This window comes from Cynara cardunculus, assembly GCF_001531365.2.
Source record: "Cynara cardunculus var. scolymus isolate 2C chromosome LG 13, CcrdV1, whole genome shotgun sequence".
Taxonomy (NCBI): domain Eukaryota; kingdom Viridiplantae; phylum Streptophyta; class Magnoliopsida; order Asterales; family Asteraceae; genus Cynara; species Cynara cardunculus.
In genome coordinates, this window is record NC_037540.1 from 15,247,215 (window position 1) to 15,270,695 (window position 23,481).

Genomic DNA, 23,481 nt, shown 5'->3' on the forward strand with positions numbered 1-23,481 from the left:
TTAATGTTATAATTGTCAAATAAGATAATTTAATAGAATTGAATGTAATTCTTTTTGGCAATTTTGATTTTTGATTCTTCGTTTGAAGAAAATCTAGAGAATTTGTTGCAGATAATTTAATAGCATCTTTAACAAATTCTCCAAAATGGAGAATTAGAAATCAAAATTTCTATAAAGAATAACATTCAACTTTAACAAAAAAAATGCATTTTTGAAATTACAACATTAATTATATTATTAAAATATTTATACATGTAACAAAATATTGTTTCTCTCTAATGAAAACTTAATTTTAAAGTTTCTTATCAGTGAAAATATGATTTAAAAAAATGTTATTTTCTCATAGTAATCATTTTTTAGGAGTTCTATAAATTTGAAAATTTTCACTCTCTCTTATATTTTCTCCGTTTTAAAGAATCTCTTAAAACATAAATTTACTTAAAATTTTCATTTTTTTTAAATAATGGTCGAAAGATTACATGCCATCGTGAATAAAAGGAGAAAACAAAAACTAAAAGTGTTATCTCAAAAAGTTGTGTAATAAACGAAATATAAGGACAAAATTAAAAAAAAAAACTATAATAAAATATAGGAAAATTAATTAAAATAGCTATTTCGACCATATCATCTTACCTCTTAACCATTTCTCTCCTACTTTTACGAAAATAGCCCCAAGTCCGCAAAACACTAGGTCCGCAATTGCGAACCTACCTCCTGGAGTTTAAAATTTTTACATTTTCTACCCAGTTCCGCAATTGCTGACCTGCCGTTTTGCGAACCTACACATGTCGATCGGAGGTAAACTCTAATCACATATTTTCTTGGAAAGGAGTAGCTTTGAATCCAGGTCCGCAATTATCACGCCCACCCACCATCCCCCCTTATTATTCTATATAAATACACAACTTATAGGGACCAAAAGTTTCATCCAAATTGGTAATCCACATGTAAAACAAGACAGTGCATTCATCGACTCCGTACTTTTTGAAGTACCGATATTGTAGCGTATACCGGGTAAATGGACCCTTGACCACCTCTCCGGGCCAACCTCCTCCGTCAATTGAAATCCGGCAGATACATGGATTCGTAAAGATTCCATCATCTGGTCGAACTCCTACACCCTATACGTTTTGCATGCCTTCTAGAATGTTTTCTTATTAAATTTTATTTGTTTTGTCCATTTTTTTACGTTAGATGGAGGCAATATAAAGCATGATGTGCACTTGGGAAAACGGTGGTAATTGCTTGGTTTATAGAAGCAGCCCTATAAAACATAAACACCAAACCTTCTAAATCTCCAATACATTCCTTCAACATGGACAAAAACCAAGTCCACACGTCTCTAGTCTCATACTTTTTCCATTCTGAACGCAATGGGGATAATTTTGTTATTTGTGTCCATAGCAACCGCTAAGAACATTGTAACCAACACATGTCCCTTCAAATGAGTAGCGTCTACACAAGGACATGACGCAAGTTTGCCAAAAAAGAACGGATCTGCAAAAATTTAGATGGTTCAAGTATGTAAAGGTTATAGTGTATAATATGTAAATATATGACAAAGTTATACCTACCGCGCAACCAAGGGCAACAAAATATATCTCAAAACATCCTCTCTCATATGTCCTTGTTTTTGGTCATTGTACCTGGATTATCAAGCTCCATATTATAGAAGAACGAAGAGAGTCGGGTGAACGACTCCTCAAGACTGCCCCTCATCATGCTTAATGCATTCCATCTAGCATGCGAAGCTTGGTGGTACCCAGTAGTAATACCGTACTGCTAGTTTATATCGTGCACCATGTCTTATGTCCAAAGTGCCCTGCTATCATATACAAATTTGCCTTTCAATATGTGACCTAACACTTTTTTGTTTGCTTCATGGTGACTAGGATGCAATTGGCTCTTCGTAAATGTGTGTATGTCCTGCAACTTTTGCATATGAAACATCTTGATTTTTCTACGAAGGACGCCATCATACGCCAACCATAATTATGTTGGACATATATAGCCTCGTATCTTGTTTTGGAAGATCTGTTTACTTTAAACTTGAAACGTTTTTCAATGAACTTTTCATTCTGAGATCTATGATCATTGCATCTTTCGTATTAAATAACTGACCTAAAACTATTTTTCCACTAAGCTTGTAATATATGGGTTGGTTGGGCGTGATAGAGGGCTCTGGGGTTGGAGGGGGGAGGCATATAAAAAAATCATTTATCCCACCAAATGATTTACCAGAAGTAGTTCTTGCTTCTACATTTTCTTCATCTTCAACTTCATCCTTTTCTGATAAATCAATATCAGTTATACCCAATGTGAAAATATGGCCTCGTCTTCATCAACTCCAACAAAATGTCTTCTTCTTCTGCTTCTCCTCCTTCTCCTGCTCCTCCTCCACCTCCTCCTCCTCCTCCTGCTTCTTCTCCTTCTTCTTCTCCTCATTCTTTCTTCTCCTTCTCCTTCTCCTTCTCCTTCTCCTTCTCCTTCTCCTTCTCCTTCTCCTTCTCCTTCTTCTCATTTCCTTCTTCTTCTCCTTCTTCTTCTTGGAGAAACTCGGGGTAATAGTGACCACGACCATATGTATCCTCCGGAAAATATGAGGGGTCATAGGAGCATTCGTATTAGGACTCAGACTCGGGGTGAGGAACATACATTCCTTGAGTCTGATATTGATCTCAGGTTTGATGGTTTTTAGTGTTCGAACTACCACCGACATCACCTCCACCACATACTGAAAGATCACATATACATAAAGTGTAGGCGATTTATTTGACTCGATAGCGAATTCCATGAAACCACGAACATATTCATTGTCAACCAACTCATAAATTGAACCTTCATACTTGTAAACTAACTTGGTTATACCAACATAACTGTTGATAAAACATTTTCTCTGAACATAATCGACCACGCTTTCATGTGTGATATTTGCATGCAATTGTACAGCATGGTGCATCGTTTGACCAGAAAAAAACATAGTGTCACTCATCGTTTTCTTTCACCCATTGACCACCGGAAAGAATATATAACTTAAACTTTTCGGGCCCGGAACTCATTTTCAATTAAATTGAAGAAAGAAGGATATATGATGAATAAGAAAGAAAGAAAGAAAGAAATTAAGCTGGTATTATTTTTATGTGTAACTTCACCGTTCCTTCAAAGCAATTTTATAGTTCGGATGAATTAAATTCATCTAACCAGCCATCAATCAGTTACTGGAAATTAGTACAATTATTGAACAACTTTCAGGCTTCTCTCAGGTTTTATTGAAATAAATAGTATATGTTTGCAATTAAACAAGTCTAGAAAACATGAAAAATGAGATTTTTTCAATAATTATGGAGGTCAAAGGTCAAAAAATGTGTACCTAACTATGGTCAAGTTAAAGTTGGATTTATGATTCACCCTGGGGCCGACACATGTAGGTCCGCAAAACCGCAGGTTTGCAATTGCGAACCTGGGTAGAATATGTAAAATGTTGGAACTCTAGGAATGGGTCTGTAATTGCAGACTTGGTATAGTGCGGAAAAGGGTTAAATCTGTAAAAGATATAGTCGTTTAGTTAGGTACACAAGCGTTTTGCGGACCTAAGGCTAGCTATTTTAATTAATATCCCTAAAATATATCGATGAAAACTGTAATTTACTCACCTTCTCTATAGAGAGAACTTGATATAAGAATTTAAATATTTTCATATATTCCAACCATTTATAATAAAAAGTTGATAGAAATTTAATTAGGTTATATAAAGATATATTTATTAAATAGAGTGGACTGCTATTTTCGTTTATATGTTTGTGAAAGGCTCTGATTTTTGTTCATGTGGTTTTGAAATTGTTATTTTCATTCTTATGATTTGTAATTCATTACTATTTTTGTTCCTACGGTTTGTAATTTATTGTTGTTTTCGTCTCTGAAAATAAAATTTATTAAAAATCCTCTATTTAATCTATGGGTATTTTAGTTTTTTTGATTTTTTCTTTTTGGTTTATTAAATATGTATTTCAGTTTCCTTTTTTGTATATTTGTCATTTTGATTTAATAAAATTATATATTTTTTTGATAAAATAATAAATAGATAGAAAATTATATTATTTTGTTATTATTTATAATAAAATGATAACAAAATTATGCAGTTTATTTTTCCATATTTTTGGCCATTATCGCTTTATTTTTTTGTTAGTTTGATTTATACGACTAATGTCCTTCTAGTACAAACCGTTATATAATTCTCACATGATAGCATTTTAATTATTTTTTTTCTTTATTAGGGACCAATTTGTTAAAAAAATTATAAACCAAATAATTAACAACTTTTACCCAATATATTTATGTAATTTTATTAATAGAACGTACAATTATTTGGTCTCATAAGTCATTCAGTTATATTAAACAAATGAATGTCCTATATAAAAGTATTATAATAAGTTTTAGACATTTTTAAAAAGACTTTTCGAATTTATATTTTAAAAACATATGCTTTTATATAACGTTTTAAAAAAAAAAGAGAAGAGTTGCAATAAGTTTTTATATAACATTTTTGAAAATTACATTTCTGTATATATGACATCTTTCCAGGTTTGTATTTGAAAAAGATGTCATCTAAAAAATTAATCGGACACTTTATTTTAAAAATGTTTTAAAAAAAACGTCTAAAAATATTAAATAAACTTATTGTAACATATTTATATAAGGCATGCATTTGTTTGTTATAATTGAATGAGTTATAGGAACAAAAGTTTATACATCCTGTTAATAAAATACATACATTTATTTGGTAAAAATAATGTAAAAACAGTTAATTTTTTGTACATATGAAAAATATAATCTTTTGATATGTAATAAATATATAATTAAAATATTTTTATATGAGAATTACTCAATTACTTGCACTTAAACAATGTTAGCGGCACAAATCGAACTCAAAAGAAATTAAATTATAATGACCAAAAATATTTAAAAAACTATTTGTTTTTAAAGTATTTAATTATTTTATCATAAACTATAACAAAATAATATAATTTTTTTATGTGTTAATTTTTTTATCAAAAAATATATAGGTTTATCGTATCAAAAGTACTAAAATACCAAAAGGGAAACCAAAAAATATAACAAAAAAGGAAAAATAAATTAAAAAACAGACTAAAATACCCTTAAGTTAGTTGATAGTGTTTAGCATATTTAGTCTTAGGAACGAAAACAACAATAATTATAAATTATAAGGATAAAAATCGCAATTTCAAAATCATAGGGACAAAAATAGCAATCTTTTTCAAACCACAAGAACTTGTAGTTTACTCTATCAAACAAGTTTATGTTAAAAATAATATAATAATTACTTATATATGTTAAATTAAAAATAAATATGAAAATTAGTGTTCCTTAATAGTATGTGGTTTTCTATTTTTATTTTTATCTCTTTTTCACATTATTTATTATTATTAATATATAATAAAATACATAAATTAATAAAAATATAGAAACCGTTTTGAAGATAGTAAAATGAAAGTTTAAGAAACATAAAATACAATAAATAAAATTTAAAGAATGAATAAAATGTAAAAAAAAGACCTATTTGATGTTGTAGAAGAGAATTAAGTTTTATTTTGAGGTTATGTTGGTAAAATATAAGTCTGTTCCATCCTGTTCCATAAGGTAGGGGTGGAACAGGTATGTTCCACTTTGTTCTACATAAAATTCATACCAAACATGGGACCAAGATCCCTGTCCTGTTCTATCATGTCCATGTCCAGTGTACCAAACGCAACCTAAAGGTGCGATTGGTACACTAGACATGACAGAACAGAACAGAACACAGATTCGTGTTCCACATTTGGTTGGAGTTTTATGTAGAATAAATAGAAATTGAGTGGAACAAATTGGAACAAGCCTGTTCCACCCCCACCCAATGGAACATGATGAAACAAAATAAAACAGACTTGTATTTTACTATTATAACCACAAAATACAACTTAATTCCATTGTAAAGCATCAAATAGGTCTCATTTTTACATTTTATTCATTATTTAAATTTTATTTATCGTATTTTATACTTTTTAAACATTTATTTTATTGTACTTAAAATATTATTTTTATATGGTTTCTACATTTTTTTTAATTTATTTAATTTATCATATTGATAATAAAAATAATGTAGAAAAGGGATAAGGTAAAAATTAAAATTACATAAACTTTTTATTTTGGTGTCATTTTAATTGTTTCGATTAAAACTTTCCAATAATATATATTGTTATAAAAATTAATTATTTTATTATAATTTAATAAACTACATAAATTATCAAAATATATAAATAATTCACTATGAATAAATTGGTCATTTTATTTATTCTATTTCTGTTCAGTTATGTCTGATCAAACACTGAACATTTATTCTGTCTTATCTTTTCTTGACACCATACGCTCCCTACATTATTTAGTAAAACATATTTTAAATTTAATATATAAAAATAAGCGTAAATTACACAAGTTCCTTTATTTTAATTTTAAAAAACCCATGAATCAAAACCTTTATTCTAAATATTACCATTCGAAAATTTTCATTTTGAATAGGAACCACATTCTTATTATAGGATATTATACCTTAAATGACAAGTTTTAAATAATAGTTCCCTAAAATAAGGTTTTAATTACTAATTTTCCAAGTTTTGAATGATGGAGAAAATGGACTTTATTTTCGTATTTTAATTAATACCTTAAAACCAGTGTTTAAAAAAACTTGCTGTAACTGTGATCGTGACGTTCTGTGTCTTAAAGTTTGTGTATCATGTCATGTTAAGTCTGTGACATGTCATTACCTAATGTGCGGTTTTTGTAATGTATTTGAGTTTTTTTTTACCCTTTTAATGACTTATTTTGTTAGTTTTTAATGTATAACCTAATTTAAAATTTTTAATATCATTGATTTATTGAGTGATAGTAGTCGGTAGAGAATATATGTTTATATGTATAATAATTTATGACATAAAAATTTGTTGTCATAAGTCACGCTTAGAAAAATGTTGTGGTTTCATCGTGACTCCTAAGGCTTGAGGTTTGACATTGCTGCTATTGCCACGTCTCATGCTATTTAAAACATTGCCTAAAACAAAGATATTGTTGGAATGTATCCAATAGTCATACTATGATTTTTCTAAAATAAAATATCAAAAGTCAAAATATCAAATAAAAAAATAACCCCAACGTCTACTTTATTTTAACAATTACAACATCAACTATATTATTAAATATTTAATAAAATATTTTTTTCTCTTTCATAAACGTCTATTTACAATACTCTTTTATTGGTGGAAAATAATTAAAATACTTATTTCTCTCTCTTATATAGAGTTTTAGAAATTTCTTTAAATTTCGAGATTTTCAGAACATCTCTGACAACTTTGTTGTAATAGAAATTTTGGCGATTCAGAATATTTTAGTGCTCCAACAGCTATGCCAATTGCATGATAAAATAGAAAAAGAGAGAGAATATTAAAATCTCTAAATTTAGAGAAATCTTTAAAATTTTATGTAGGAGTGGTAAATTATATTTTAATTATTTTCCATTAATAAAAGGTACTGACAGTAAATATTTATGAGAGACAAATAATGTTTTATAAATGTAATGAATATTTTAATAATATAGTTATTGTTAGAATCATTAAAATAGAGTAGCTGTTTGAGTTGGATATACTAAATTTTATGATTTTGACAGTTTGACTCTTGATAATTTATCTTATAAAAATTATGACATAGTTGTTGAAGATGGTTTTTCTCTTGTTTATTTTTATTTTACCATACGATACAACGTAGTTGTTGGAATACAAAATAATTTTAAATCATCAAAATTTCTATTATAACGTAATTGTTATATTAGAGATACTTTTTATAATCTATTAAACAATAAAACATGTTTATTTCTTAATGGTTATGCTATATTTTTTTTAAATATAGTATTAAAGTCAAAAAATTTAATAAAAATTATATTTAATTTCAATAGTTACTCTATTTTAACAATTTTGATATTAAATATATTACTAAAATATTCAATACCTTTAATAAAATTTTATTTTTTTCTGCTAAACATTTATTATAAATATCTCTTATTGGTAAAAAGTGTTAAAATAACAATTTCTCTCTCTATTTAGAGATTTCTCAAAAAAAAAAAAAGATTTTTACAATCTCTCTCCTATTTTCTCTACTTTATCATACTAGGAGGGTACTTATGCAATGCAGCGAGATACATCTTGATTTTAATATTTCATTTTATTTTTTATCTCAGCCGATTTGATAATATGGTCTTATGTGATTTTGAAAAAGCGATGATGTTTTTATTTTTCAATAAAATATAAATTTGAAAATATCATAAGAATTTGACAAAATTATATTGATATTAGTATCAAATTAACTATTTAAAATTCCTCGTTTTTTGTGTAATTTTTTAATTCAATTTTTTATTATAATTTAATTTAGGTTTAATAAGGAAATAATTTATATTTGGTTTAATAAATATAATTTTCTTATAAATATAATAATTAATTATTTTGCTAGAACTCGATAATTATCCTAATTATATATTACATTTTTTATATTTTAAAATGAGATGTTTATCCTCCATTTGATTATGTTTATCCGCAGTTAGTTACATGAATTCAAACAGCGAGCTTTAATAAGTTGTACTTATGCATAATTTACTTGTAATCTTGAATTTTAAGTAATATGCATCAATATACAGTACTTCATGCATAAAAATGGTTTTTAAAAGTTTTTGTCAGATACTTTATAATATAGTATAGATAAAATAGCATAGTTACTAGTGCAAACTTTTTTGCTAAAATATGTCTTATCTCTAATTTAGTATAACTGCCGGAGATGTTGATTTTATACCCTATACTACTACCTACTTTCCCCACAAACCAAATTTAACAGTCAAACGTCATCCTTTTTTTAAAAATTACATTTTATGTCCTTACAGTTACTAATTTAAGTACTTTATATTCCCTTACTTTTTTCTTTTATTTTATTTTATGTCTTTATCATATTAACATATATAATCGTATATTAACTAAAGTGTATTTGTTTTTTTAACATATTACATCATTATAATTGTCTCGTCAATACATTTTAAATAAACTCAATATTGAACATTTTTTATGTAAATATAAGTATATATCACAAATAAATAAATATTCATTTAATTTGTTTTACAGTAACATCTACTTTTTCATTTTACATCATTATCTTATTAACATACATAATCATATATTAATAACTGAAATACGTTAAAAAATGCAATTCTTTAAACAAATTACACCATTACAATCATTTCGTCAATAGTTATTGGCAATATTATGTGTATTTAGTTTAATTCCTTATGTAGAGTCAATATAAATAGTTATATACGTAATTGTTTTTTAAGTAACAAATATCATTTCTCCCAATTTCTCTCGCTATCTTTGTCTCCTTCTTCATGTCCTTCGATTTACAATTTCACAAGAATTGAAATGGTATCAAAACAATGCATCATTACCTAAACCTCTAACAGATCTGTGTTTTGAAAACCTTTTCTGGTCTATATTTCGGATTTTTTTAACCTAATTTTGTTTTCATTATGGGAGATTCTTCGTCAAGCAACGATTCATTCGACAACAATTCAAATTCATCAATGGATCTCTCATATCCTTTTTACATTCATCATTTAGACAATCTCGGACAAATGTTGGTCTCACAACTTCTTATGGGCGAGAATTATATGAGTTGGAGCAGGGCGATGCTTATGGCTCTGAATGACAAAAACAAGGTTAGTTTCATTGACGGTTCTTTAAAAGAACCAGAAGGTAACAAAAATTTTGGGTTCAATCCGAAGAGGTTTCGCTAACAGTACTTCACACAAGGGTAGATTACAAATCTCTAGGAAATGACCTGGGCCAATAGAAAAATCCCAATTTGTCGGGCCTTTCGAAATGTCACAAAATCTCCCACGCTTCGAGGATAAATCAAAAAAAGAAGAGGATTCGTCACTATAAAAAGGATACTCAACGGAGTTCTTGGATTAGAAACAATAATATGGTGATGTCTTGGATTCTAAATTTTGTTTCTAAGGAGATCTCTGCTAGCATTATATTTGCTAATTCTGCCTCCGAGATTCGGTCAGATCTGAAAGTTTGATTTGAACAGAGTAATGGTCCTAGAAATTTTCAATTGAAAAGAGATCTCATGAATGTACATAAAAAACAGAACTCTGTGAGCATATATTTCACCAAGATGAAAACAATATGGGAGGAATTGAATAACTATAGGCCTAACTATTCATGTAAGAAATGTAATGAACATTATCAAAGGGAGTATACTATGACTTTTCTCATGGAACTTGAAGATTCTTTTTCACAGATCAGAGGCCAAGTGCTCTTGATGGATCCAATGCCTCCCATCAATCGAGTTTTTTTTAACTCATTGTTCAAGAAGAACAACAAAGGAAGACAATCGGTGTTATAAAATTTTCTAAAAATTTAGCGTTTGCTATAAAGTCCAATAGAGGAAAGTTCAATGCAGTGAATCTACAAGGTACACTCGGTGTAGGTCATGGGAATAACAATTTCATAAGTAGAATATCTAATCGACCTTATTGCACACATTACAAAATCTTGACACACGTTTGATCGTTGTTACAAAGTTCATGGTTATCCACCTGGTTATATGTTTAAGTACGATAACCAGACTCAAAACAATTCATCTGCTGCAAATATGGCTACTATTGCTAATGTAGTTGTTGCCTCTACTTCATTCGAAGATTTTGTCAAGAATTTGAATGCCAATCAATATCAACAATTTTTTGTATGTGTTCCCGAAATATATTAGACAAGGATCAGAATTAGTTTGATGACAACAGTGGCATCAGTCTTTCTATATATATAAATTCTTTGTTTCATTCAAAGTTATAGTGGGTTATGGATCTAGGGGCTTCTTGCGATATATGTTCACAGGCTAATGCTTTCATTTCAATGTGTCCAATTCAACATACTATAGTTACTTTACCAAACCACACTCGAATTATGGTAGAAATGGTTGGCGATGTAAAGCTTATGTCCAAATCTCTGTTTGATCTCGTTCATTGTGATATATGGGGACCGTATCAAATGTCGTCTCATAACGGTTAACTTTACTTTTTAACAATAGTTGATGATTGTACAAGATACACTTAGGTCTGTATTTTGGAAATTGAATTGTCCGAGCTCTGTGTCTAAGCTATGTGTTCGAACTGTGTATATAAGCGGTGTTCGAGCTCTGCATCCAGGCTCTTAGTTCCAAGAATAATTTTTATAACCTTTTCGACTTAACCATTTTCAACTTTGTTTCTATAGTTGCATTTAGAGCTTAGAGCATAGTTTAACCAGAAGGGGCTCTGGAGAGCCTCTTGGTGGGCTTGGCCTCTGGGCGGATTATTTCTACTTATTTGTTAAGTTCTTGAGAAAATATTCCAACCTTTGGTAGAGGACCAGAGAGGCTCTTGGTTGACCTTCATGTTTAACCAGAGGGCCTCTTGTTATGTTTAAAATCTATTTGCTTTCAAGTATAACTCATTTTCTTATTTTCCATAAGCTCTAGTTAGACAGATCAGAGGCTCTAGTTGTCCAAAGGGCCTCTAGTTGATCATGCATCTTTAGTTGATCTTAAAAGTTTGATACCAGAAGCTCTGGTTGGTAAGACCAGAGGCTCTGGTCATCCAGAGGGGCTCTGGTTGGCTTGCCCCTGGATTCATTTTACTTCTAGTCGATGACCCGAAGCTCTAGTTGATCATGTCTTGGGTTAATATTGCTTTGAGTTGGCCCAGACTTCTAGTTAGCCTTTAGTGTCCTTGTTTAAATTTGGCTTTGCTCTAGTTGGTAGACTAGAGGAGCTCTGGTCCTTAAAGGCCAGAGGAGCTCTGGGTGATCCCGCACAGAGTGATGCAAGGAATTTGAGAGTCTTGTACAGTGTAATGTGAGGAATTGGGTGGTCACGCTCCATGTACAACGATGAAGTTCTATAAGTCCATATTTGATGTAATAAGTTTTAATATGGAATAATTTCCAAGATATTGGATATTTGAATGCGATATTTGATTTATCAAAAGGTTATATATATTTGTATAATTACAAATATAATTTTTATAACAAGTTTGGGTGATTTTCATCATGTATATGCATAAAAAGGGATTTCTCACTAGATCTCAAGGTCTAATCCTCATTTTGTATTTTAAAAATGTGCATTGCAGGTCAGGTAGTATCAAGGGATAAAGGAAAGGGAAAAATGTGAATTTTCTTTTTGTGCTTACATGGACTATGAAGAAGAGCATGCTATCTATTGGTTTGGGAATACTTGTTATCTATGTAAGTTATGTACAAGAATGTTATGGAAAAAAATTTGGTTGTTATTTTTACAATATAGCTTATTGTACTTGTTGGGACCAAATGTGTACTATTGAGTTTTTCGTTATATGAAATACATGGTTATATGCAAATGTGGATTTTGGGGTGTTACAAAAAAGCCATGAATAAAGAATTACAAGCTCTATAAGCCAATAATACACAGAGCGTCATGAGGCTGGGAAACATTCCATTGACTATAAATGGGTATACAAAGTTAAACGTAACTCTGAAGGAGCTGTTGAGAGATACAAAGCCCGTTTGGTAGCAAAAGAGTATACACAACAAGATGGACTTGATTTTGTTGAAATATTCTCTCCCGTTGCCAAATTAGTTACCGTAAAGGTTCTCCTTGCCTTGGCTGCGACAAAGAATTTGCATTTGGCACAACTCGATTTTAATAATGCATTTTTAAACAGAAATTTATTTGACGAGGTTTACATGGATTTGCCTCTGGATTTTTCCAAACAAGGGGAGAATGGAAGGCTTGTTTGCAAACTTCACAAGTCTTTATATGGGATAAAGCAGTCCTCTCGTCAATGGTACTCGAAGTTCTCACAAACTCTCATTTCACTTGGATTTGCAATCTAAATCAAATTACTTTTTGTTCAATAAAGGTCAGAATTCATCTTTCATTGCGGTGCTTATTTATGTCGATGACATTATAATCACCGATCCTTCTATGGAACCTATTATGGAATTGAAACGCTTGCTTCATACCAAGTTTAAGCTGAAAGATTTAGGACAACTTAAGTATTTTCTAGGTCTTGAAATTGCACTGTTAAAGGAGGGCATTGTTATGTCCTAACGACAATATACTCTGCAGTTACTTGAAGATACAGGGTATTTGAATTCCAAGCTAACGATAGTTCCCATGGATCCTAAAGCTTTATTAAACAATCAGGATGGTGTTTTTTTAACCGATGTCACACATTATTGACAACTGGTGGGTCGACTTCTATACCTTACATTATCCACGTCTGAGATTATTTTTGTTGTACAAAAATTAACTCAATTTGTGTCTCAACCGAGAGTTGCTCACGTCAAAGCTGTTCATCATCTTCTTCATTATCTTAAAGGAAGTCTTGGTCAAGGTTTTTTGTTTGTTGCATCCACCAGATCATTACAAATAAAGGCTCAACTCAAGGCCTTTTGTAATGCAGATTGGGGTCATGCCCAGATTCCAGACGATCAACCACATGTTTTTGCATCTTCATCGGTGAGTCGCTAGTTTCTTGGAAGGCTAAAAGACAATCAACTGTGTCCAGATCTTCAGCAGAGGTTGAGTATAGAGCTTTAGCTTTAACCGCGAGTGAGATTGTTTGGTTACAACAATTATTATGTGAGTTTCAAGTTCCCATTTAGAAACCTTCATTGTTCATATTGTGACAATCTAGTCATGTATGTAATTGTTTTTTAAGTAACAAATATCATTTCTCCCAATTTCTTTCTTTTCTATCTTTCTCTCCTTCTTCGTCTCCTTCGGTTTACAGTTTCACAAGAATTGAAAATAGTCAGTACCTTTAAAATGAGCGAAATATTTAATATTTTTGGATTTAATCGTATTATTAAATATTATAAATGCATAATCTCTGTACAATTCTCTTGTTGTATTAAATATCATAAATATAGATCTAATGATATTATTAAATGAGCCAATTCTTTTGTTGCTATTAAAATAGCAAATTAGTAATCATAAAGGTTATTTTTAATTTCTTTAAATCTTAATTTTTTTAATTAAATTTATAGTACGAAAAACACGTATTTTAATTAATACATTATTAACTAACTAATATAATTAAGGTATAAAGTCAAAAAATAGAAAAGTAATTGGAGTAATACAGAAATATCAAAGGATTAAAAATAATTAAAAAAAGAATCATAATATCGTATTGTTTTTAAGAATTATTTGTATTTTAGCGTAAAAGGGGTATGAAAAAGAGTAGGATTTTTTTAGGAGGAAGTATGGATATAATTTATCTCAGTTAATTTTATAAAATTATGTGTTAAGTTAGATTATTTTGTAGGATATATGCAAAAAAGTTATACATACAATAATTATATTTTGTACATCATTCTTTAATTACATAAACAGATACATTTCGGTTTTTTATCATCATGTATATAATTGTAAATATTTGTATCGAATATAAATATTCTCATCGTTCGTATTCCGTTAAAAGTGCATACTAACAATAATAAAAGAATCTTATTTTTACATATAGGCATAAACAAAAGTACACATAATTAGATACGTTATCTTATCGTTACATAGAGGCGCGTAAATATGTGCATATGCCTCATGCACGCGCTCACGCAGACACTCACACTCGCACTCACATACGCATACGAATACGTGAGTCTCTGCCATATGTTAGCATGCCTTGGAAAATTAATTTGAGTATCAAATATTTTCTTGTACGAATGTGATCTATTCATGTGCACATTTATTTGCATAAAGATATTGATATTGATGAGATCGATTTATTATTAATTCAAACATATATGAATATTTTCAAGCCTTTAGTGTTCATTACACACGTTCATGTTTTAAAGGAGGTATTTGGATGTGAAACATGTTTGACTATGATTTCGATGATAAATGGAGCTATAGTCGAAGCAGAAGAAATTTGTTACGGTAAATATGATTTTTGAAAATAGACATAAAATTATATTACTATTCCTGACTTAAATTCATAATCGTATAATCATCTCAGTTCCTTATTCAAGTTGCAGTAATTAGTTTCATTTTACACACCTGAACACCCCTTGATACATACATATTGAATGCCTGCGAGAACAATCACTTAGGGTTATTCGGTTGGTTTTTCATCAAGTCACGTATGAATTTAGTTACATGTATTAATTAGGCTAATTAAGTTGTATTTTCGTTATTATGTTGAATAAACAGTCTGAATGATAGAACTGTCTATTTTACATCCAGTTTATATTAAACACCAATTTAAGTGTTCTTTTAAATCAAAACGAACAATTAACAGAGATAACAACAGTATCTATTGATTCCACATCCAAGTACACCACCATAACAATTTCAATCAAGCATTTAAAGCATATTCTTGAAAACTTTTTATGCAAGAAATACGAATGCCTCATACGAAAATCATTATCTCAAAACTTCCGAGTTTGCTTTAATTCCATCTTTGATGAATGTAATAAATTTGTGAATGCATAAGATAACATGTTTCTTCGAATGGTTAGCAAAGGAGAAAGTAGACACAATGTTATCGCCATTTTCATTGATTCAACATCCATCGTACAACCTATCAATATCACATCCAATGTACGACTTAACTTGTCTCAAAGTCTTGAAATCAGTGACCTACATTCTATTAGACCCAGATGCTAACCTAGATCGAAAAATGTAGACCTAAATGCTGTAGGGGTTGAGGTGGCTTCAAAAACCCACTATATTGCAGATGTAGATGGTTGAGCGGATGTAATGAAGCGTCAGAGTAGAGGTGACATGGAAGAGAGTCGAAGAAGAGAGGAGGAGAGTCGGAAGATGCAATCTTCATCTAGCTGATCGAAAGAAATCATTTTAAGGAGTCTAGAAGCACGTATATAAGATGGGCATATGGATAAAAAAGTTAGGGTTAAATGTAAAGAATACCCCTCATCTAACTGACTGAATAAACCAAGTTGATTACGCTACCACTGAACATATTTGTATGGCTTACCGAATAAGCTATACAACCTATACATCCCCATTAAGCCATAACCAAACAACTCCATACACATATAAACACATAATGACAAATAACAACAAATGCTCATACGTCTTTTTATTCATTAATGCACATGTGTATATAAAAACCCCAAGAAATAAAAGAATGCTACAACGACCCCATCTCGTATCAGTCGCATACGAAAACAAATACTTAGTAGGTAAAATCGATCAAAATATTATCTTATCTTTTGTTAATTAGCAAAAAGGAATACAAATACCAAATTAGGAAGAAAAGTAAAAAATAACAATAATTTAACACGGAATATAATTTAATATTAAAATAATCCTTACAAAATTAGTAAAAAAATGATTACGAAATTTTAAAAAATATATAACAAGGTTTTTGTGATGATTATTTTGAAAAGTTAAACGAATATACGTGGGATCACTTGTACATTTATTTATGATTTTAATTGCAATAATGATATGCAAGAAAAAATACCAAATATGGATTAGAAATGAAAAACCACGCGCATCACCCACGCGTTTGAAAATCCAACGTTGGCGGACATCTCGAACCAGAGGCGCCCCCTACCCCTCAAATCCCATTTATAGATCCCAATCACACACTCTTCCAAAACCTAGGTTTATGGGTGCCATTCAATCCGGTTTTCAGCCATTCTTATCTTTCTTTTAGGGTTTATTTTAATTTTAATTCTTGATTATCCCAAATCAGTCTTATCTTCCCAACAGCCACTGATTCATTAACCTCCTCCGCCACTGTGTAAGTCAGCTCTAACCCCATCCGCCATAGATTTGAAGCTTTTTCAGTTTTCTGCTTTCAGTCAGATGTGTGTGTGTGTGTGATTTCTGGGTGTTTTACTGTGTATCCCTGATCTCAAGAAAGAAGAAAATAAAAGAAACTCGAGGGAGGTCCACGAATCTGGAACTTTGTATCTATCTGCTCTGTTGATTACTTTATTGTTTTTAGGTTGATTAAAAAAACAATAAAAAGATTCTAATTTCATATTTCTTTTCTGTGGACTGGAGTGGGTGTTTTTCCATGAGAGAAAAGGGGAGTCAACTGGCCTTTTTTTTTTTCTCTATATCTGCAAGGTGTCAAAAAGTCAAATTTGATTCTTTGAAATTTTTACCTCTTTTTAGCCCTTTTCTTTTCTTGCGGGTTGTATTGAAAAAGTGATATATTTTTCATTTTCGTACATTTAAATGGGGCCATCTTCACAGATGACAGCTAAACGGTCAACTTCTCTCTCTTTCTTCTCTGTCAGAGTCTAGGGTTTTGAGAGTGGGAATTAACACAAGGGAGTAAGGGTTTTGGTTGTCTTGTACCCACCCCTTTGGGCAGTCTTAAATTTTTGTGGCTTTTGGTTGTTGAATAATGAATTTAAGAGACTAGAGTTACTTACACACCCCCACACACATACACATTTGATTTGGGTTTGTGAGAAAACTGAATCTAAACATTTGATAGTGTGTTAAAGATTTGGTTCCTTTTTTTGAGAGAGAGAAAAAGGGTTAGTTCATTTCTCTTTGATGAGTTTTGGGGGGTTTTATGGTGGTGGTGGTGGTGGTGGGGATTCAAGAATGGTGGTTGCTGATGGTTCTTTTAACAACATGCCATTGCATAGGGCTCCCATTTCTCAACCACATCTCATCACTTCAACTATTCCCCAACCTATCTACAACTCACAATCTCTCTCCCTTGCCTTAGTATGCATTCTCCCTTTTTATTAGCATTCTTTTTTTAGTGGGTTTGTGTTTTCTTTTTTGTAACTTCATATTTGCGTGTTTTCTCTATCTTTTTTTTGTGGGTATTAATTATTATTATATTTTCTGATGATTTGGACAGAAGCCCAAGATGGAAGGACTTGGAGAAATTGGTTTGATTGGGGAAAACTTTGAAGGAAATCTTGGAAGGGTTAGGGGAGATGGATCTGAAAGCAGGTCTGGTGGAAGTGATAATTTAGAAGGTGCATCTGGCGATGAACAAGATGTCCCAACTGGCCCTTCTTCCAGTTCTCGCAGGAGACAGAAATATCATCGCCATACTCCCTACCAAATTCAAGAACTTGAAGCGTAATTTTTATTTTATTTTTGTTTACTTTAAAATGTATTTATTTTGGTATTTTGATGCATTATGATCTTGTTTTTGTGTGACAGTTCTTTCAAAGATAATCCTCACCCTGATGAGAAAGAAAGATTGGCTCTTGGAAAGAAGCTGAATTTGGAAAACAAGCAAGTCAAATTTTGGTTTCAGAACAGAAGAACTCAAATGAAGGTTTATCACTTAAGTGCTTATTGATATTCATCTATTTTGGGATCTTTGATTCAAACTAACATTATATTGTTTGTTTAATTAGACCCAACTGGAGCGCCATGAGAATGCAATTTTGAAACAAGAAAATGATAAGCTGCGGATTGAGAATATAGCTATGAAAGAAGCAATACGAGCTCCGGTCTGCAATAATTGTGGCGGGCAGGCGATTCTTGGAGACATATCTATCGACGAACACCATCTTAGGATTGAGAATGCCCGATTGAGAGACGAGCTCAGCCGGATATCTATTCTCGCCAATAAGTTTTTGGGCAGGCCTTTATCGTCGTTCAGTGGTTCAATGCCTCACGGAATGGCGAATTCCAACTTGGAACTCGCTGTTGGAAGGAATGGTTATGGGGGTCTAAACCCAATGGATGTGGGATTGCCCATGGGACTTGACTATAACAACGGGATCTCCAATGCTTTGCCGTTAATGTCGCCTTCAAGAATGGGGATGGCGGCTGGTGGTGGCGGCGGCGGTGGTGGGGGTATCGATATCCCATATGAAAAGAATGTGTTTTTAGAGATTGCTTTAGGTGCCATGGATGAACTGATGAAACTTGGGCAGGCTAATAGCCCACTCTGGATTGGGAATATGGAAAGCGGGGGTGAAGTCCTCGATTTAGATGAGTATGTGAGGACTTTTCCTCTTTGTCTCGGGATGAAACCACACGGATACGTATCCGAGGCTTCGAGGGCTAGTGGCATGGTGATGATCAACAGCTTGGCTCTTGTGGAGGCATTGCTCGATGCCGTATGACAATCAATCAATCTTTCATATTCATTAACTTATATAAATGATCTTTATGTTAACCCTTTGTGATCGAAATTGTTTGTTTTATACAGAATCGATGGAAAGATATGTTTCTTGGTATTATCGGAAGTAGTAGTACAATCGAAGTGATTTCTGGTGGCACCGGCGATTCAAGAAACGGGGTTGTTCAACTGGTAAGCTTTCGTTTTTCGTTTTCGTCCCCAAATATCGCAATTGAGAATCCAAAATTGCTAACAAGATTCCAACTTTTTACAGATGCAAGCCGAGATTCAATTGGTTTCGCCTTTAGTACCCGCTCGTCAAGTGCGGTTTCTTCGATTCTGCAGGCAGCAAGCCGAGGGCGTATGGGCGGTGGTCGATTTATCTGTTGATGCTGGAAGGGAAGGATTTATTTCTAGGAGACTTCCTTCCGGCTGTATCGTGCATGATATGCCCAACGGCTACTCGAAGGTAAAACCTTTTGTAAACCTTGTAATTCTGTGTCGAAAATACTGAGTTCGTACTATAACAATATCGGCTTTATATGACATCAACACATTTAGACATATTGGTGCTAATTTTAACTGTATTGTAGATTGGTTTAGCAGCCTTAAATGGGAATTCTGTAAATCGAGGCATCAATTTTATAATATTACTTGATTCTTTTACATGAAATTATCCATCCCAATGAATATTAGTAAACCTATACATACATATCTGACTATATATCTATAGATAGAGTTGAAGAAAATAAGCCTCGTTTCTTGCGACTTAGAGTTATATTATATAGCGCATTTGTTGGCCTTCCGTACTTACCACTCCGTCTATCATTGTTGTTTATGAACCACGAGGCTACGTATGGCCTGGATGTGGTCTGTTTTCGCATCGTTTCGGCTTTCGAGAACTAAACAATATGATCAATAACATGTTATTTCTTTATCATTTTCGGTTTAATTTAAGCGATTTTTGGATGGAAACGAAATCTTGAAATCTGTACCAATAGTTGATGAACAGTTCGGGTCTTCAAGATTTAGCATTAAACACACACGTAACGATTGATTGGGCGTCGTTCTCCATTTGTTTTGGTTTGATTTGAACTGAAGACGAACAAATTAAGAATGTTGCTTAATGAGAATGATCGTAAATCTTGAAGTTTAATCTATGCAGGTGATGTGGATTGAACATACAGAATATGATGAGAGCGTGGTTCACCATCAGTATCGTCCACTGCTTAGATCAGGATTGGGTTTCGGTGCTCAAAAATGGATTTCTACGCTTCAAAGGCATTGCGAGTGTGTAGCAACCATCATGTCGTCTGATGCTGCCATCGATGATAGTCCAGGTGGGTTCATACCGATATGCTTAGAATCTCCATATTATCAGCCCGATAGCATGTTTTACTCCATCAGTTATCGGTAAACTGTTGGCCTTAGAGATAGATGCACATGACTCTATCAAAGCTTGTTTTCAGTAAGCAAAAAAGGCCGGGCTTTAACCGGGAGTTGGGCATTTTTATGCATTTGTAGTTGGCCTTTCTTGCCAAGATTCATCATTGTTGGCATAAAAGGCCAATAGCTTATGAGTTCAAATTAGTGTCGGTTTTGATCTTTTGATATCTAGGTGTTTAAAAACTGATCATACGTTCTCTTGAGTGAACAGTGCTATCTACGGGTGGTCGAAGGAGTTTAACAAGCCTTGCACAGCGGATGACGGCTAACTTTTGTGCCGGGGTTTGTGCAACTGGTGGTCACAAGTGGGAGGTGATTGGTAATGCTGCCGAAGCGGCTAAGATTATGATCCGTAAGAGCTTGAATAATCCCGGAGATCCTTCTGGAGCGGTTTTGAGTGCTACTATGTCCGTTTGGATGCCGATGCCACATCAAAGCTTGTTCGCTTTGATGCTAAACGAAGAACTGAGGAGCCAATGGGACGTCTTGTCCCATGGCAGCGCAATGCAAAACATGATTCGGTTCTCCAAAGGTCAAGATCTCGGCAATCCGAACACCATCTCCCTTCTACGAGCCAATGTGAGTAATAACGAACTTAACTTTCATTTACCGTTTACTAGTTTACGAGCTCGTATGTGGTTTAGGTTATATTCATCAACAAAGATATAAACAAATAAAACCTTATATAACATATGTTCTATATATGTTGGTACTAAAAAGCAGCCACCTATAGTTGCAAATTATACATATTTGAATTCTAACCACAAGGATGGTGCCTGATTGGTTTGAGCTTGGCTCCAAAGGTCAAAATTACCAGGAGGTCTCAGGTTCAAATCCAAGGAGGAATAAAAATCCCCTTGTGGCCATGGAGGTTCAAATGTGGTGACTCCGGGTTATCTGCAAAACAGGTGGTCGACCTGGGATTAGTCGGCTCGTATAACGGGTTGGATATCCAGGTTAATAAAAAAAATTATACATATTTGACTTCTAAGGTCAACTGGATTTATTTATAAGTGTCTGTTCTTTTGTTGAATTTGATGCTAAGTCTTGATGATCATTTATTGTTTATAAAAGAGTACAACATATAGAAAAGTCTTTGATGCTTTATTTGCAATAAATTTCCATAAATATTTGATTTTGAGGAGTAACAGTGTTCTAATAGACTGCTTAATAGGACTTGTGCATAAACGATAAAACAATTGTGCCACCTATATAAGCGTGTTGCAAGAAGTTGAAAAGACGCTTTTGGACGTCTTAACAAGTTCTTTTGGAAAACTTTGAAGTAAAACGTCTTATTAATATGACATGTCATATAAAAAGATGTGACACTCTACAAAAATGCTAATTGGACACTTTATTTCAAAAGTGTTTTAAAAAACTTGTTAAGAAGCCCAAAGACGTCATAACATTATGTTGTAACACTTGTATATAGGACATACAGATACAATTGTTTGATCCTATAAATTTTAAGTCTTGTAAAGCAGCCTATTATGACATTTGGACATATTTTGCGTCTCAGATGCAATTTTGTTTTAGTGTCGGTTTGGAAATGATAATTCAACTTCTAATGGTTTGTTTTCCTCTTGCATGTACAAGACTACGGGTGCTAATGCAAATCAGAATACGGTGCTGGTTCTTCAAGAAAGTACGACAGATGTGACTGGATCGCTCATAGTATATGCAGCTGTGGATGTACAGTCGATCACTGTTGTGATGAACGGTGGCGACTCATCCTGTGTGGCTCTCCTGCCATCGGGGTTTGCCATAGTGCCCGACTGTGTGGCTGAATCAGGTGCACCCGTTACCAAAGCCGGATCCGAAGGTGGGTCCCTTCTGACGGTCGGTTTCCAGATATTGGTCAACGATCTGCCATCATCCAAGCTCACAATGGAGTCGATCAACACCGTGATCAATCTCATTTCTCGAACCATTCAAGGGATCAAAGAGGTGGTGCACTCTAATCAACAAGGAAGGCATGCAGCAGATCAGTAGCTAGATGGATGGGATCTATCTATGGTTGTTTCTGTTTTCGATCTCGTGTTCTTTTTTCATTGGAACTAGACCGATGGTGTGGATTTTGTTTTGTAGGGAAGAGGAGAGTGGGGTGGGGCTGGGTTCGATCTCACGAACTGGGGTTTGAGTCAAGAACGAACCGCGGTGAGCAGTTGTGGTTCGGGTATTGACTCAGTTGACCTGTGAGGTGAACTCAGCTTTCTTGCCTTCTCTTGTTATTTGGTTTTTCGATTTGTATGCATGGAGTTGGGAACTTCTTTCTCTTTGCAATGCTGCTTTTATTTCATCAAAATTCTTGTGTGCATGTTTTACATTTGGGTTTTTGTTTTTTTTATTAACCTGGATATCCAACATGCTATGCGATCCGATTAATCCTAGGACGACCATCTGTTTTGCAGATAGTCCGGAGTCACCGCATTTGAACCTCCGTGGCCACAAAGAGATTTTTATTTCTTATTGGATTTGAACCTGGAAGCTCCAGGTACTTTTGACCTTTGGAGCCAAGCTCAAACCAATCAAACACCACCCATGTGGTTGAGTTTTGTTTTTTCCTTCAAGTTTCACAAAATTATATCTTTTGAAATTGATCATCATTTTTTAATAAATCGAAAATATGTCATATATTTTGATGTATGTGGATGTTGATCGGAGAACGTTAACGTTTGCTTCTGTAAAGACTTTTAACTTATAACAAGTGTATGAAAGAGATATATAAAAATTGAAAAGTAATAACATAGAAATAGAATCATTGTGTAAGAAAAACATAATCGAGGTAAAGAAACTGTACATGCTTAGGGGTTGTTGACCAAATGTTTACTGAGTAAGCGCTTATTGGA

The 23,481-nt window shown here is 32.6% G+C and overlaps 1 protein-coding gene across 1 annotated transcript; it reads left to right on the forward strand.

The window, feature by feature from the left end:
- The first annotated feature begins 17,646 nt into the window (after window positions 1–17,646).
- LOC112525862 (homeobox-leucine zipper protein ANTHOCYANINLESS 2-like) lies at window positions 17,647–22,918 on the forward strand. Its single transcript, XM_025136157.1, has 9 exons — window positions 17,647–17,823; window positions 17,963–18,189; window positions 18,274–18,391; window positions 18,474–19,184; window positions 19,277–19,378; window positions 19,461–19,655; window positions 20,352–20,526; window positions 20,844–21,211; window positions 22,229–22,918. The coding sequence occupies exons 1-9, from the start codon at window positions 17,647–17,649 to the stop codon at window positions 22,622–22,624; spliced, it is 2,469 nt and encodes an 822-aa protein (XP_024991925.1). The 3' UTR covers window positions 22,625–22,918.
- The last annotated feature ends 563 nt before the right edge of the window (window positions 22,919–23,481 follow it).

Coding starts and splice junctions, on each gene's coding strand:
- LOC112525862 (XM_025136157.1), top strand. CDS start 17,647: ATGAGTTTTGGGGGGTTTTATGGTGGTGGTGGTGGTGGTGGGGATTCA. Junction 18,190..18,273: donor CAAATTCAAGAACTTGAAGC/GTAATTTTTATT, acceptor TTTGTGTGACAG/TTCTTTCAAAGATAATCCTC. Junction 19,185..19,276: donor TGGAGGCATTGCTCGATGCC/GTATGACAATCA, acceptor TGTTTTATACAG/AATCGATGGAAAGATATGTT.